At 34.6% G+C, this 13,438-nt stretch overlaps 1 protein-coding gene across 5 annotated transcripts in view; it reads left to right on the top strand.

The window, feature by feature from the left end:
• The window catches only part of OSBPL8 (oxysterol binding protein like 8), a 191,162-nt gene that overhangs the window by 85,810 nt on the left and 91,914 nt on the right, over positions 1-13,438 (top strand). For 2 of the 5 annotated variants that reach the window (XM_027107075.1, XM_027107077.1), the window contains one exon: positions 4,497-4,533. The exons of the other annotated variants lie outside the window; for them this stretch is intronic. In XM_027107075.1, coding sequence (XP_026962876.1) covers positions 4,497-4,533 — 37 coding nt within the window. The remainder of the gene's footprint in view (positions 1-4,496; positions 4,534-13,438) is intronic. 5 annotated transcript variants of the gene reach the window in all.

Raw genomic sequence — 13,438 nt, 5'->3', positions numbered from 1 at the left:
CGCAGCATGTGGGATCCTCCCGGACCGGGGCACGAACCCGTGTCCCCTGCATCGGCAGGCAGACTCTGAACGACTGCACCACCAGGGAAGCCCTGTCATATCTTAAATGCTCTTTTTCTGAACAAGCTGAGGAGAAAGTTCCTGGATTCCTTGAAATTCTAGCAGTATTTTGTTCTCTAACAAAAGCCAAGAAGAGTGGCTAGCTTTTTATTTTTTTTAATATCTTAAAAGGTACTTGTATGGAGCATTTCTACATCAATACTTCCACATCGTCTTTATTCATGGGTTATACAATATCGAACTGCACAAATTAGGCCCAATCCTAAAAGCAGTAAGAATAAGAAGTGTAGTGTACAGTTCAGCAGTGTGTAGAAGACTTCAGTGATGTCAGTTACTTGGTAAAATTAATATGTAATCTTCAATTACTTATATATTGTTTCCCAGTTAGCATCACTTGCAAATAATTCTGGGAGGATGATTTCACTTGCATCTCAACTTAATGCCTTTTTATCCACATCCTTCTGGGAAAGGTTTCTGAAGTGAAGCTTATTTTTCGTTGTGTTTCTGCTTCTATTTGTAGTGTTTCAGCTTTAATTCTTAGTTCTGTTGTTCCATTATAATGTATGTTTTCTGGAGGCTGTTCTTTTATCCTGTGGCATTTTTCAATCTCCTGTGATGAAGCCGTTCAGATCATATACCCTAACTATCACACATACCATAATTTATACTATTTTCTTACCAACCTAAACCTTTCCCTGTACAGGTCTGTGTGTCTAGCTGCCTACTTGACATTTTGACTTAGATGTCTGACAGGCATTTCAAACTTAACCTATTCCAAACTGAGCTACAGTTGGCCCTCCATATCCGAGGGTTCTGCATCCAAAGATTTAGCCAACTGCAGATGGAAAATATTTTGGGGAAAAAAATTCCAGAAAGTTCCAAAATGCAAAACTTGGATTTACCACATGCTATAAGCTATTTACATAGCATTTTCATTGTATTTACAACTATTTACATAGCATTTACTTTGAATTAGATATTATAAGTAATCTAGAGATGACATAAAGTATATAGGAGGACATACATGGGTTATATACAGATACTACACCATTTTATACAAGGGACTTGAGCATTCGCAGATTTTGGTATTGTGGTGGGGTGGGGTGGAGGTGGGAGGTGTCTTGGAAGCAGTTCTCTCTGGATACCGAGGGATGATTGTACCTATATTTCTCCCTGTAAACTAGCTTGTCTCACTGTCTTTTCCATCTCAGATTATGGCAGTTCATCCTTCCAGGTGCTCAGACTCCAACACTTGACATCATTTTGATTCCTTTTTTTCTTTTACCTCATGCTTGGCCTGTTTGGAAATCCTGTTGACCTTACCTTCAAAATATTTTTAGAACTTAACTACTTCTCATCACTGTCACTGCTCCCATCTTCGTCCAAGTCTCCTTCATCTCTCCCCTAGATTATTGCAATAACCTCTGAACTGATAATACCCTTGTCCCTCTGGTCTATTCTCAACATAGCAGCCAGAGCAGTCCTGTTAAAACATAATCATGTATGTTACTTCTTTTCTCAGAACCATCCCTATTTCATCCAGAATAAAACAGAAGCCTTGACTAGGTCCTATAAAGTCCTACAGCTGTTTACTTCTTTGACTTCATCTGCTTCTCTCCTGCTTGCCTTGTTTCCAGCCCTCTGGCCTTTTCACTATTCTCCAAACACTCCAGTCTTGCTATCCGAGTACTCTGCTCTGTACTTGATCCTCTCTCTCCCTGGAGTACTCTTCCCCTTTAAGTCCTTATGGTTAAGTTTCCTCATTTTGTTCAGTCAGCTTGGTAGTGAAGCCTTCTTAGGCCACCCTATCTAAAACTTTAACTCCATCTTCCCTAACATTTTATGTCTTCATTTTCTGCTTATTTTTCCTTAGTATTTATACTATATAATATACATCAAAATTTTACTTGTTTATTATGTTATTGTTTATCTTCCCTACTAGAACATAACTACCACAAGGACAGGATTTTTGTCTGTTGTGTTCACTGCTATATTTCTCAGTGCCTAAAATGATACCTGTCTATATAGTAGGTACTCAGTGAATATTTGGATGGATGGATGGATGATAGATTAATGATAAGAATAGACAGTGTTTACTTTGATTATTCTCCAGTGCCTCAGCCTGAGAAAAATATTGGATTAATACAATACATTCAGATTTATATGACACCAATATGCCTGAGGATATAATGTTGAAAGCATAATTTGAAATAAATGTTCAGAAGCTGTTGTATATGCTAGGGATTATTTTCTGGGAGTAAATATATAAGGAGTACAGCTGCACAGAAGATGACATAGTGCTTTTAATCAACAAAATCTGAGAATTATACAGAACTGTACAATGAAAGTGAACTTGATCTTTTTTCCTAAGTAGAAGACCAGCTCAAAAGCTTCAAATGTGACTGGCCCTTGTGAAATTAAATACTCTTAACTATGTAAATATGGTTAGAATCATTCTTTCCTTTAGGAAGTTATAGGTAAATCTAGGGAAACTGGTAATTATTCATATCAGTACAGGAAGATTTTTCCAAAAGATGTCTATGAAGGATTTGTAAAGTTTGCCATAGTTGTCTCTGTCAGGTTCTGAACTTCCTTCAGTTTTCCAATATTGTATTAGTTATTTATTGATATATAACAAATCATCCCAAAATTAAATGGTAGAAAACAAGCATTTATTATCTTACAATTTCAGTGAGTCAGGAATTTAAGAGCAGCTTTGCTAGGTGTCTCTAGCTCAGAATCTTTCATATGGTTGCAATCAAGCTACTGGAGAGTGGGAGCTGCTGCTGAGGGGGTCAGGGGAGGTGGGAGAGCCATTTCCAGGGTCACTTAGGGTTTGTGGACAGACCTCAGTTCCTTTGCCTCATGGGCCTTTCTACAGGGTTGCCTCATGATGCAGCAGCTGGCTTTCCCCAGGATCATCTATCTAGGAGAGAGCAAGAGACCACAAACAAGGTTGAAGTCATAGTCTTGTTACAGTCTAATTTTGGAAATGACATCCTTTCACCTCTGCCATTTTCTGTTCATTAGAAGTGATTCAGCAAGTCCAGTATATGCTCAAAGAGAGGGGATTATACACCAAAAAGTGGGGATCACTGGGGCCGTTTTAGAGGTTGCCTGCCACAAATACTTTAATCTCTTCCCACATGCTTGCTAGCTGTAATGGATTTGAGCACAATTATTTCGTTGTCACTAAAGCTGTATTTCTTTTTAGTTTATCTGTGAACTCAGTTTATAGAAGAATAAATTTAAATGGACACCTATAGAAAAAATGAATAGAGCAAATGCCTTTAAAGGCATTAGAACATAATTTTAAGCATTGTGAAATAACCATCACTTTAGGGAAGTAACAGGGCCAAGATTTTTTTTTTCCCTAGGAGACAGCAGAAGCCCTAAAGCAAACAACTGCTACTTTTTTTTTTTTTTTTTGGTCAAAACCAATTAAGATTCCCCATTCCCTTTAAATAAGACCAAACAATAATGTCATTAGTGGTGGGAACTTTTTGTTTGTTTGTTTATTCACTTCTGATACGTTTCCATGTTTGGTATTTGAAATGAAGGAGAGAGCTAAGGACTCTGTTCCTGCCAAGGGAGACCAAAACACTTGTCTATACGTGACATTTAGTGTAATGCTGTTTATTAAAATAGTTACTAGACAAAGATCAGCAGTCTTTTTCCTGTTTCTTTTAGTTGATTGCAAGTTAATTATTTAAGAATTGGATCTTCTGACTTCCTAGAGACTAGTAGCTCTAGATTATATGCTTGATGTTAGTGGGTCCTAAGAAAGTTTTGTCTAACTTAGTAAAATTTATTGTTCTTCTAATCAATACTCTTTGTTTTTTTGCCATTTGAGAAAAAAATTTGTTCCACTTTGTTGATGTCTCTGTAAAAGCTCTTTACACATGCTTGGCATAATATAAGCACTCAGTAAACTCCTTTCTTTATGTAGAAGAAGCATCCTGAATTTCTATGTAGTGTTAAGTGCTTTCATGGCATGCAGAACTAATATTTAATAGTGCATGGGTGTTATATATTTTTAAGCCACTTGAACTTAAATGAATAACTTTTTGGCTGTCCTTTACATTTCTAAATAATTTTTATCACTCCTAACCCATATCTTGAATTATAGTTGAAAGTAATTTTTCACTTGAGTCATTTTCAAAACAAAATACTTGGGTGATTTCATTTTTCTCTTTCCACCTTCATTTTCCAAAATTAAAACAAACATAACGCCTAAGCCAAGGTCTTTTTATGTGTGGAAAAGAAAATTCCTTGCGAATTATGATTATTAGAATTGATATGCATGTGCTTTCTACTTATAAACTAATGCTATTTTCCTTGTCCTTTTGTTTCACTGCTGCTTCAATCCTGATACATTTTGCTTCGTCCTGATTTGGATTGTATTTGTTTGCTGCTCAATTACCCTGCATTAAAAGCTTCTTGGTGATAGCAAAGATGTCCTTGGGCCATCAAGTAAGTAGCTAAAGTTTGAATGGCATGTTTGGAGACATGATAATATTTTGATGTGTACTTAGAAAAGGCATGTGGTATTTCCATTTTGGTTATTAAGTCTTCTGCTTTTCCTTCCAGGCATTGAAATATAAAGTAAAGAATATGAATGATCATTTAGTACCCATCTGTTGTCAGTGTCCATCTGAGATTGATAGTGTTTGTATATTTACATCCTGATTATCTGAATATGGATTATTTATTTAGCCAGTTATCTACTTCATAATTTATAAATTGATAATTCCTAAATTATGAATTAATACTTCTTTATAGTATCCTTTCTACAATCATCACAAAGCATAGATCAGAGTACTCTGAGGCTGGATATAGTACAACAAATTCACTGCCATATGAAAGTGAGAAATAGTGTCTTATTTTGTCAGAATTTTTACATAATAGATAATTTGGTTATGAAAAGTTTTTATGTATACTTTGGTGATTTCATAAGTGACCTGTTTTATCTAGAGATTTAGAAGATACACCCTTTCAATTTATGTCCAAAAAAATTTTTCTTGACCAGACGCTGTGCTAGCTTCAGGGGATACACGATGAATAAAACATGTGCCATGCCCTTAAGATCATTATATACTAGTAGGGGAGTTAGACCCATGAATACATAATTTCAAAGCTTTGTGACATATTAAGAGTCATAGAATTACTGAGGTGAATGAAACTTCAGAGATCATTTAATAAAGCATTAATTTTGTAGATGAAGAGCCTGAAGCTAAGAACTTATATATCTGAGGAGTTAGAACTGGTTGCTAGTTCAATATGTCATCTTCTGGTTTTCAGAAATCAGAATGAAACTATCATTTTACTGAATTCAAGTCTAACCAAATAATTAAGATGTTACTGCATCATAAATCAGACAAAGATTTTAACTTTATTCAAGACCAATGTGGAAATTTTATCAATTTAGGATGTTTTAGTATTTATTCCTAAGTAATTGACTGTAGTAAGTCAATTCACCACTTCGGGGCTCATTTTTGTTATTGGCTAAAGAAGGGGACTGAGCCAGATAATGGCAAAGTTTCTTCTAGTTGTAAAATACTTTGGTCTAGATTAGTTGCTGTTTTCTCTAATAATGGTTATAGTATATTTGTGATTTTGTTTTCTAGAAAGAGAGGTAATTTAAAGTGATATGCTAAAATTCCTTTTTTATTCTAATTGCAACAATTCATAGTATTTTAAATACATTGTTTATTATACATCTCGCATTATTAGAATAGTGAAATTTAAAAGTAGAAAAAGTATACAAATCCCAAAACATTTTTATGCTTTCTTCTTCAGGCTTACTTGCGATACCTGGTAGATATTTTCAATGCATTTTTCAGTTACTTTAATTACCTCATATATTTAGATGTTGGCTCAGGTGAACTGATTGGCACTGCTGAACTTTACAAATAGAATTGCATTTTTAGAAATTTATTGTGGTTATATATTTTAAGCATATGTAAATTAAAATATACAACATATAGTAGAGAAGAGTTTATATTGTACTCTGCCAACTGTTTAAAGACCGAGGCTGTATAATTATTTACTGCAGACCATATATCTGTTTGAGTGAAACGTAATTTCACATAGTACTTCATTAGGATCTGTACAATTGAATTAAAAAACTATGAAGATCATATTCAAATTACTTATGTATTTGAGAAAAGGTATATCCTCTGTAAGGGGATATTTAGGATTTTCATAGAGATTTGTATGACTTTAAACAATTACTTTACTTCTTAGTTTTCACTTAGATTAAAAGCAAACACCAGACTTTGAGGCTTGTAATATTCTTCAGATTTTGTATTGATGAGTTGAATTCAGAAAGAATGGTAGTTATAGAATCATATTCTCTTAGAAGTTACAGTGTGTTAATTATATTACTATTATTCCAGTGTGATTAGTTTTTACCATATTTAAAAGTAATATGACTAGCAAAGTAGGTGGCTTTGCTTTACTTTGACTACAAAGTAGAACCAGGAGAGGGCACTATAATGCTAATATCTTTAGAAGGTTAGGCAGTTGATTGAATTACCAGAAACTGTTTTGGAATCCTGCAGTGATTCATTGGTCAAATATCGATCCAAGCATTTAGTAAGTATTTATTGTCAGTTTTATGCCAAAGGATACAAATGAAAATAAAGTCACTGCCCTTCTTGAGTTTATATGTGAATAGTCTACTATTGTGCAAGTGATATAGGACATCAAAATGATTTTTATATTATGCAGATTTTCTGTATTATAGTTAATGTTTGTGAATGGGGTGAAAGAAAACAAATTTAAAAATGCTTTCTGTTTTTTTTTAAGGAAATATACTCTGTGTATTGCTATTTCTATAAGCCCTCTCATTTCAAGGTTATCAAAATCATAAACAGTAATACCTCAATCAATAAGGAGTTAGAAAGGGGTGAATAGAACTAAGTTTACACTTTTCCTTTTTTATATAGTGAAGTTATTCAAGACTTAGATATGTATGTCTTTCTTATGGAATACTAAAGCATACTTTAATTCTTTTAGCTGTTCTCATAATGTATTTAAATTAGCCTTAAATGTACTAATACTATAAAAGAATATATGAAGCATATGTAAATTATAAAGCATAATCATACAGTGAGTACATATTGAACCTACCATTTCAACTAAAGAATTTGAATCCTACAAATGCCTCATGTCTATCTATGTGCTTCTTCTCTTTCCTCTCCCTGTGCCTACCCCCCCCAGGGGTGATGACTAATTTGTATTTTTTTGTTTATTATTCTTTGCTTTTTCAAAAATAGATTTTTGGGGTTATTTTTAGGTTACATATGTATCACTAAGGTTTGCTAGGTTTTTAATTTTATAGGAATGGTATCATGCTATATGTCATCTTCTCTGACTTGTTTTTTGTAGTTAACATTGGATTTCCAAGATTCAGCCATGTTACTGGGTATAGATAAAGACCATCTGTTTTTAGTGCTATGTACTATTCCATTATATGCCTATACCACAATATATTAATCCATATTGTTTTCCATTGATGAATATTTAAGTTGTTTTGATTTTTGCTATTATGAACAGCGTTGCTATGAATGAATCTTATTTTTGTCTCTTGGTACACACATAGAAGAGTATTTCTAGGTATAAAGCTAGGAGTGGAATTTTTGGACCCATAGGATATGTGAAATTCAGTTTTATAAGCTCTAAATGGTTTTTCAAAGTGCTTATATCAGTTTATATTCTGCCAGCAATGCTTAAGATGGCTCACTGATCCCATCCTTAACCAGTATTTGGCATTATCAGACTTACTAATTTTTTTCAGTTTTACTGAGTGTAAAATATTTATTTCATTGTGATCTTGATTTGTTTTTTCCTGACTGCTAAAGAGGATGAAAATCTTTTTGTACATTTATTGGCCATTTGCATTTCTTCTTCCATGAACTAACTGTTCCTGTTTTCCCACCATTTTTCTCTTTTTTTAATTAAAAATTTTTTAATTGAGGTATAATTGACATACAACATTGTAGTAGTTTCAAGTGTGCAACATAATGATTCCATATTTGTATATATTTTGAAGTGATAACCACAATAAATCCACTTAACATCCATCACCATACATTGTTACAGAATTTTTTTTCTTGTGAAAAAAAATTTCTTCTTCTTTAAGATTTATTTACTCTTGTGATAACTTATAATGGAGAAGAATCTGAAAAAGAATATAGATAGGTAGATATCTATATACATATAGATATATAATTGAATCACTTTGCTATACACCTGAAACATAGTAAATCAACTGTACTTCAATTTTAAAAAAGATTTACTCTCTTAGCAAATGTCAAATATGCAATACAGTATTATTAACTCTAGTTGCCATGCTGTACATTACATCCACATGACTTATTTATTTTATAACTGGAAGTTTGTACCTTTTGACCCATTTTGCACAAGCACAACGCCATCCCCCTCTCTGGCAGACCGCCGATTTGTTATCTATATCTGTGAGTTCAGTTTTTGTTGTTGTTCTTGGTTATTTGTTTAGCTGCCACATATAAAGGAGATCATATGGTATTTGTCTTTCTCTGACTTATCTTACTTAGCATAATGCTCTGAAGGTCCATCCGTGTTGTCACAAATGAAAAGATTTCATTCTTCCATTGATGGACACTTAGGTTGTTTCTGTATCTTGGCTATTGTAAATAATGCTCCAGTGAACATGGAATGCGTATATCTTTTCAAATTAGGGTTTTCATTTTCTTTGGATAAATATGCAGAAGTGGAATTGCTGGATCATGTGGTAGTTCTATATAGGTTTACTTTTTGAGGAACCTACATACTGTTTTCCATAATGGCTGCACCAATTTACATTCCCACCAACAGTGCACAAGGGTTCCCTTTTCTCCACATCTTCATCAATACTTGTTATTTCTTGTCTTTTTGTTAATAGCAATTCTAACAGGTGTGAGGTGATACCTCATTGTGGTTTTGATTTGCATTTCCCTGATGATTAGTGATGTTGAGCATCTTTTCATGTACCTTTTGGCTATTGAGCTATATGAGTTCTTTATATATTTTGGATATTAACCCCTTATCAGATATATGATTTGCAAGCATTTTATTCCATTCCTTGTATTGATGGTTTCCTTTGCTGTGCAGAAGCTTTTTAATTTGATGTAGTTTCACTTGTTTATTTTTGCTTTTATTGCCTTTACTTTTGCTGTCAAATCTAAAAAATCATTGCCAAGACTGATGTCAGGAAGCTCACTTCCAGGGACTTCCCTGTTGGTGCAGTGGCTAAGAATCCACCTGCCAATGAAGGGGACATGGGTTCAAGCCCTGGTCCGGGAGGATCCCACATGCTGTGGACAACTAAGCCCGTGCGCCACAACTAATGAGCCTACACTCTCGAGCCCGCGAGCCACAACTACTGAGCCTGCGTGCTGCAACTACTGAAGGCCGTGCACCTAGAGCCTGTGCTCTGCAACAAGAGAAGCCACTGCAATGAGAAACCCGCACACCGCAATGTGAAGCCCATGCACCGCAGTGAAGAGCAGCCCCCGCTCGCCGCAACTAGAGAAAGCCTGCGCGCAGCAATGAAGGCCCAACACAACCAAAAATAAATAAATAAATTTAAAAAAAGAAAAAGAAAAAAAAGAAGGTCACTTCCAGTTTTCTTCTGGGAGTTTTATAGTTTCAGGTCTTAAATTTGAGTCTTTAATCCATTTTGAGTTAATTATTTTGTCAGAAAATAAGTGGTCCAGTTTCATCCTTTTGCATGTGTCTGTCTAGTTTTCCCAACACCATTTATTAAAGAGACTGGCCTTTTCCCCATTGTATATTCTTGGCTCCTTTGTCATAAATTAATTGACCATATATGTGTAGGTTTATTTCTGGGCTCTCTATTCTGTGCCATTGATCTGTGTGTCCCTTTTTATGCCAATACAACAGTGTTTTGATTACTGTAGCTTTGTAATATAATTGGAGATCAGGGAGTGTGATGCCTCCAGCTTTGTTCTTTCTCAAGATGGCTTTGGCTGCTCGGGGTCTTGTGTGGTTCCACACGAATTCCATTGGAATTTTGAGAGGGATTGCATTGTCTGTAGATTGCTTTGGGTAGTATGGACATTTTAATACTATCCCTCCAATCCATAGCATGGTATATCTCTCCATTTGTGTGTGTCTTCTTCAATTTCTTTCCTCAGTGTTTTACAGTCTTCAGTGTACTGGTCTTTCAACTCCTTGGTTAAGTTTATTCTCAGGCATTCTTTTTGATGCATCCTCCCATTTTTCTTTTGCATTTTTGGTGTTTTTCTAATTGATTTATACGAGTTTTTTTTTTAACATATTCTAGATACCAACTCTTTGTTAATTATATGTGTTGCAAATATCTTCTCTTGTTTTTTTTGATTTCTTTATATCTTTTGATTAGATTAATTCTTAATTTTTTTCTTTCTTTTTTGGTTAGTGCTTTGTTGTGTCTTTTTTTTAATTTTTGAATTTTATTTATTTTTTTATACAGCAGGTTCTTATTAGTCATCAATTTTATACACATCAGTGTATACATGTCAATTCCAATAGCCCAATTCATCACACCCCCACCCCCACCCCCCTGCCGCTTTCCCCCCTTGGTGTCCATATGTTTGTTCTCTACATCTGTGTCTCAATTTCTGCCCTGCAAACCGGTTCATCTGTACCATTTTTCTCGGTTCCACATATATGCGTTAATATAAGATACTTGTTTCTCTTTCTGACTTACTTCACTCTGTATGACAGTCTCTAGATCCATCCACATCTCAACAAATGACCCAATTTTGTTCCTTTTTTATGGCTGAGTAATATTCCATTGTATATATGTACCACATATTCTTTATCCATTCGTCTGTCAATGGGCATTGAGGTTGCTTCCATGACCAGGTTATTGTAAATAGTGCTGCAATGAACATTGGGGTGCATGTGTCTTTTTGAATTATGCTTTTCTCTGCGTATATGCCCAGTAGTGGGATTGCAGGATCATGTGGTAATTCTATTTTTAGTTTTTTAAGGAACCTCCATACTGTTCTCCATAGTGGCTGTATCAGTTTACATTCCCACCAACAGTGCAAGAGCGTTCCCTTTTCTCCACACCCTCTCCAGCATTTGTTGTTTGTAGATTTTCTGATGAAGCCCATTCTAACTGGTGTGAGGTGATAACCTCATCGTAGTTTTGATTTGCATTTCGCTAATAATCAGTGATGTTGAACAGCTTTTCATGTGCTTTTTGGCCATCTGTATGTCTTCTTCGGAGACGTGTCTATTTAGGTCTTCTGGCCATTTTTGGATTGGGTTGTTTGCTTTTTTAATATTGAGCTGCATGAGCTGTTTATATATTTTGGAGATTAATCCTTTGTCCGTTGATTCGTTTGCAAATATTTTCTCCCATTCTGAGGGCTGTCTTTTTGTCTTGTTTATGGTTTCCTTTGCTGTGCAAAAGCTTTGAAGTTTCATTAGGTCCCATTTGTTTATTTTTGTTTTTATTTCCATTACTCTAGGAGGTGGATCAAAAAAGATCTTGCTGTGATTTATGTCAAAGAGTGTTCTTCCTATGTTTTCCTCTAAGAGTTTTACATTGTCTGGTCTTACATTTAGTTCTCTAATCCATTTTGAGTTTATTTTTGTGTATGGTGTTAGAGAGTGTTCTAATTTCATTCTTTTACATGTAGCTGTCCAGTTTTCCCAGCACCACTTCTTGAAGAGACTGTCTTTTCTCCATTGTATATCCTTGCCTCCTTTGTCATAGATTGGTTGACCATAGGTACGTGGGTTTTAAAGGATTCCTCTTTAAAGGAATCATTTCGTACCCCAAATTTATAAAGGTATTCTCTTAAATTTTCTTTAAAAAGCTTTCAAGTTTTGCTTTTTGCATTTATGTTTTTAATTTCATAAAAAATATTCTTTGTGTGTTGTATGAGAGTGGAACCTATTTTTCCAGCATGGATGACCAATTTTCCTAGTATCAATATTATTAATTGCATAGTCTTTCCTACCTCTGGCATATATATACGCTCCACATATGCATGGGTTTTTCTCTGAGAGCTCTCTGTTAAGGTCTTTAGATCAATTTGTCTCTCTCTATATCAGTACCATACATTTTAAATTTCAGTAATAATTTTTAGGTATTAAATGGATATTGGATTTAGTAACTGAATAAGCCACCATATACTTTATGATAATGAAGTTTCATAAAAATATAAAATTTGTTGATTTGATTCCTTCAACAAAATTCTTTTGAACACCTTCAGTATGCCAGAATCACACTGGGACTTGAGGATTTATGGAAAAATAAGGCAGACAAAACTCCCTTCTCATGGAAGTTATGGTCTCATGTAGAAGGCAGATAATAGACAAATAAATGATATAATTTCAGTTGCTGATAAGAGCTACAGTGAAAATCAGGTAGGGTAAAGTGATAGAATATAATTGTGGTAGAATGGGCACTAACCAAAACAAAAAAAAACAAAACCAGAATTGATAAATTGTATTATATTAAAATTAGGAACTGACTTATCAAAAAGCACAATGAGGGGCTTTTCTAAAGAGATGACATTTGAACACAGACAACAAATGATGAGAGTGGTCAATAATATGAAGATGTGGGGTAGAAGTATTCCAGGTAGAAGGGAAAAAAGATATATCTTGCGACTGGGGCAAGATGGCATGTTTGAGGAATACCAAGAAGGCCATTATGGCTGGAGCCAAGTGAATAAAGAGGAAAATAGTAGAGAATGAGGTTGGAAAGATAAGCAGGGGCCAGACTGTTGAATCTTTAGGCCATGGAATTTATTGCAAATATAATGGAAAGCCATTGTGGATATTTCTCCTTAATACAAATCTGATCTATGGTTTACAAAGATTACTCAGGCTTTTGTATAGAAAATGAACTCTACACAAGGCAGGGAGCAAGATGCTAAGTCCGGAGACCAAGTAGAAATCTGCTGCTGTGATATTGGTGGTAATGCTGGCTTGGAACAGGGTGGTAGTTGTGGAAGTGAGGAGAAGTAGGAGGATTCCAGATAAATTTTGAAGATAGAGTATAAAGATCTCACAGATGAATTGGATATGAAATGTGAAAGAAAGAAAAAATATCAAAGAATACATCTAAGGTTTTTGGCCTGAGAAAGTGGGGGAAGGAAATAGATGGGAGAGAGGCAGGTTTGGAGGATAAGGAAAGGCAAGAATGGTTCTGGATAAATTTGAGATGTCTGTAAAATAATAGAGGTGATTATAAGGCAGGTAGTTGGATATGTGAGTTTTTGAGTTTAGGAGGAGATAAAAATTTAGTAGTCATCAGTATAAGGATTTTTTTTATGGACTTGATGGGCAAATAAATTTATATCTTTACTTGGATGATAAGTGAAAGTAT

This window comes from Aethalodelphis obliquidens, unplaced genomic scaffold (assembly GCF_003676395.1).
Source record: "Aethalodelphis obliquidens isolate GAN/ISIS:26980383/991018 unplaced genomic scaffold, ASM367639v1 scaffold8, whole genome shotgun sequence".
Lineage (NCBI taxonomy): Eukaryota > Metazoa > Chordata > Mammalia > Artiodactyla > Delphinidae > Aethalodelphis > Aethalodelphis obliquidens.
Note: the sequence above shows the minus strand (reverse complement) of the source record. Positions and strands in the feature narration are given on the sequence as shown.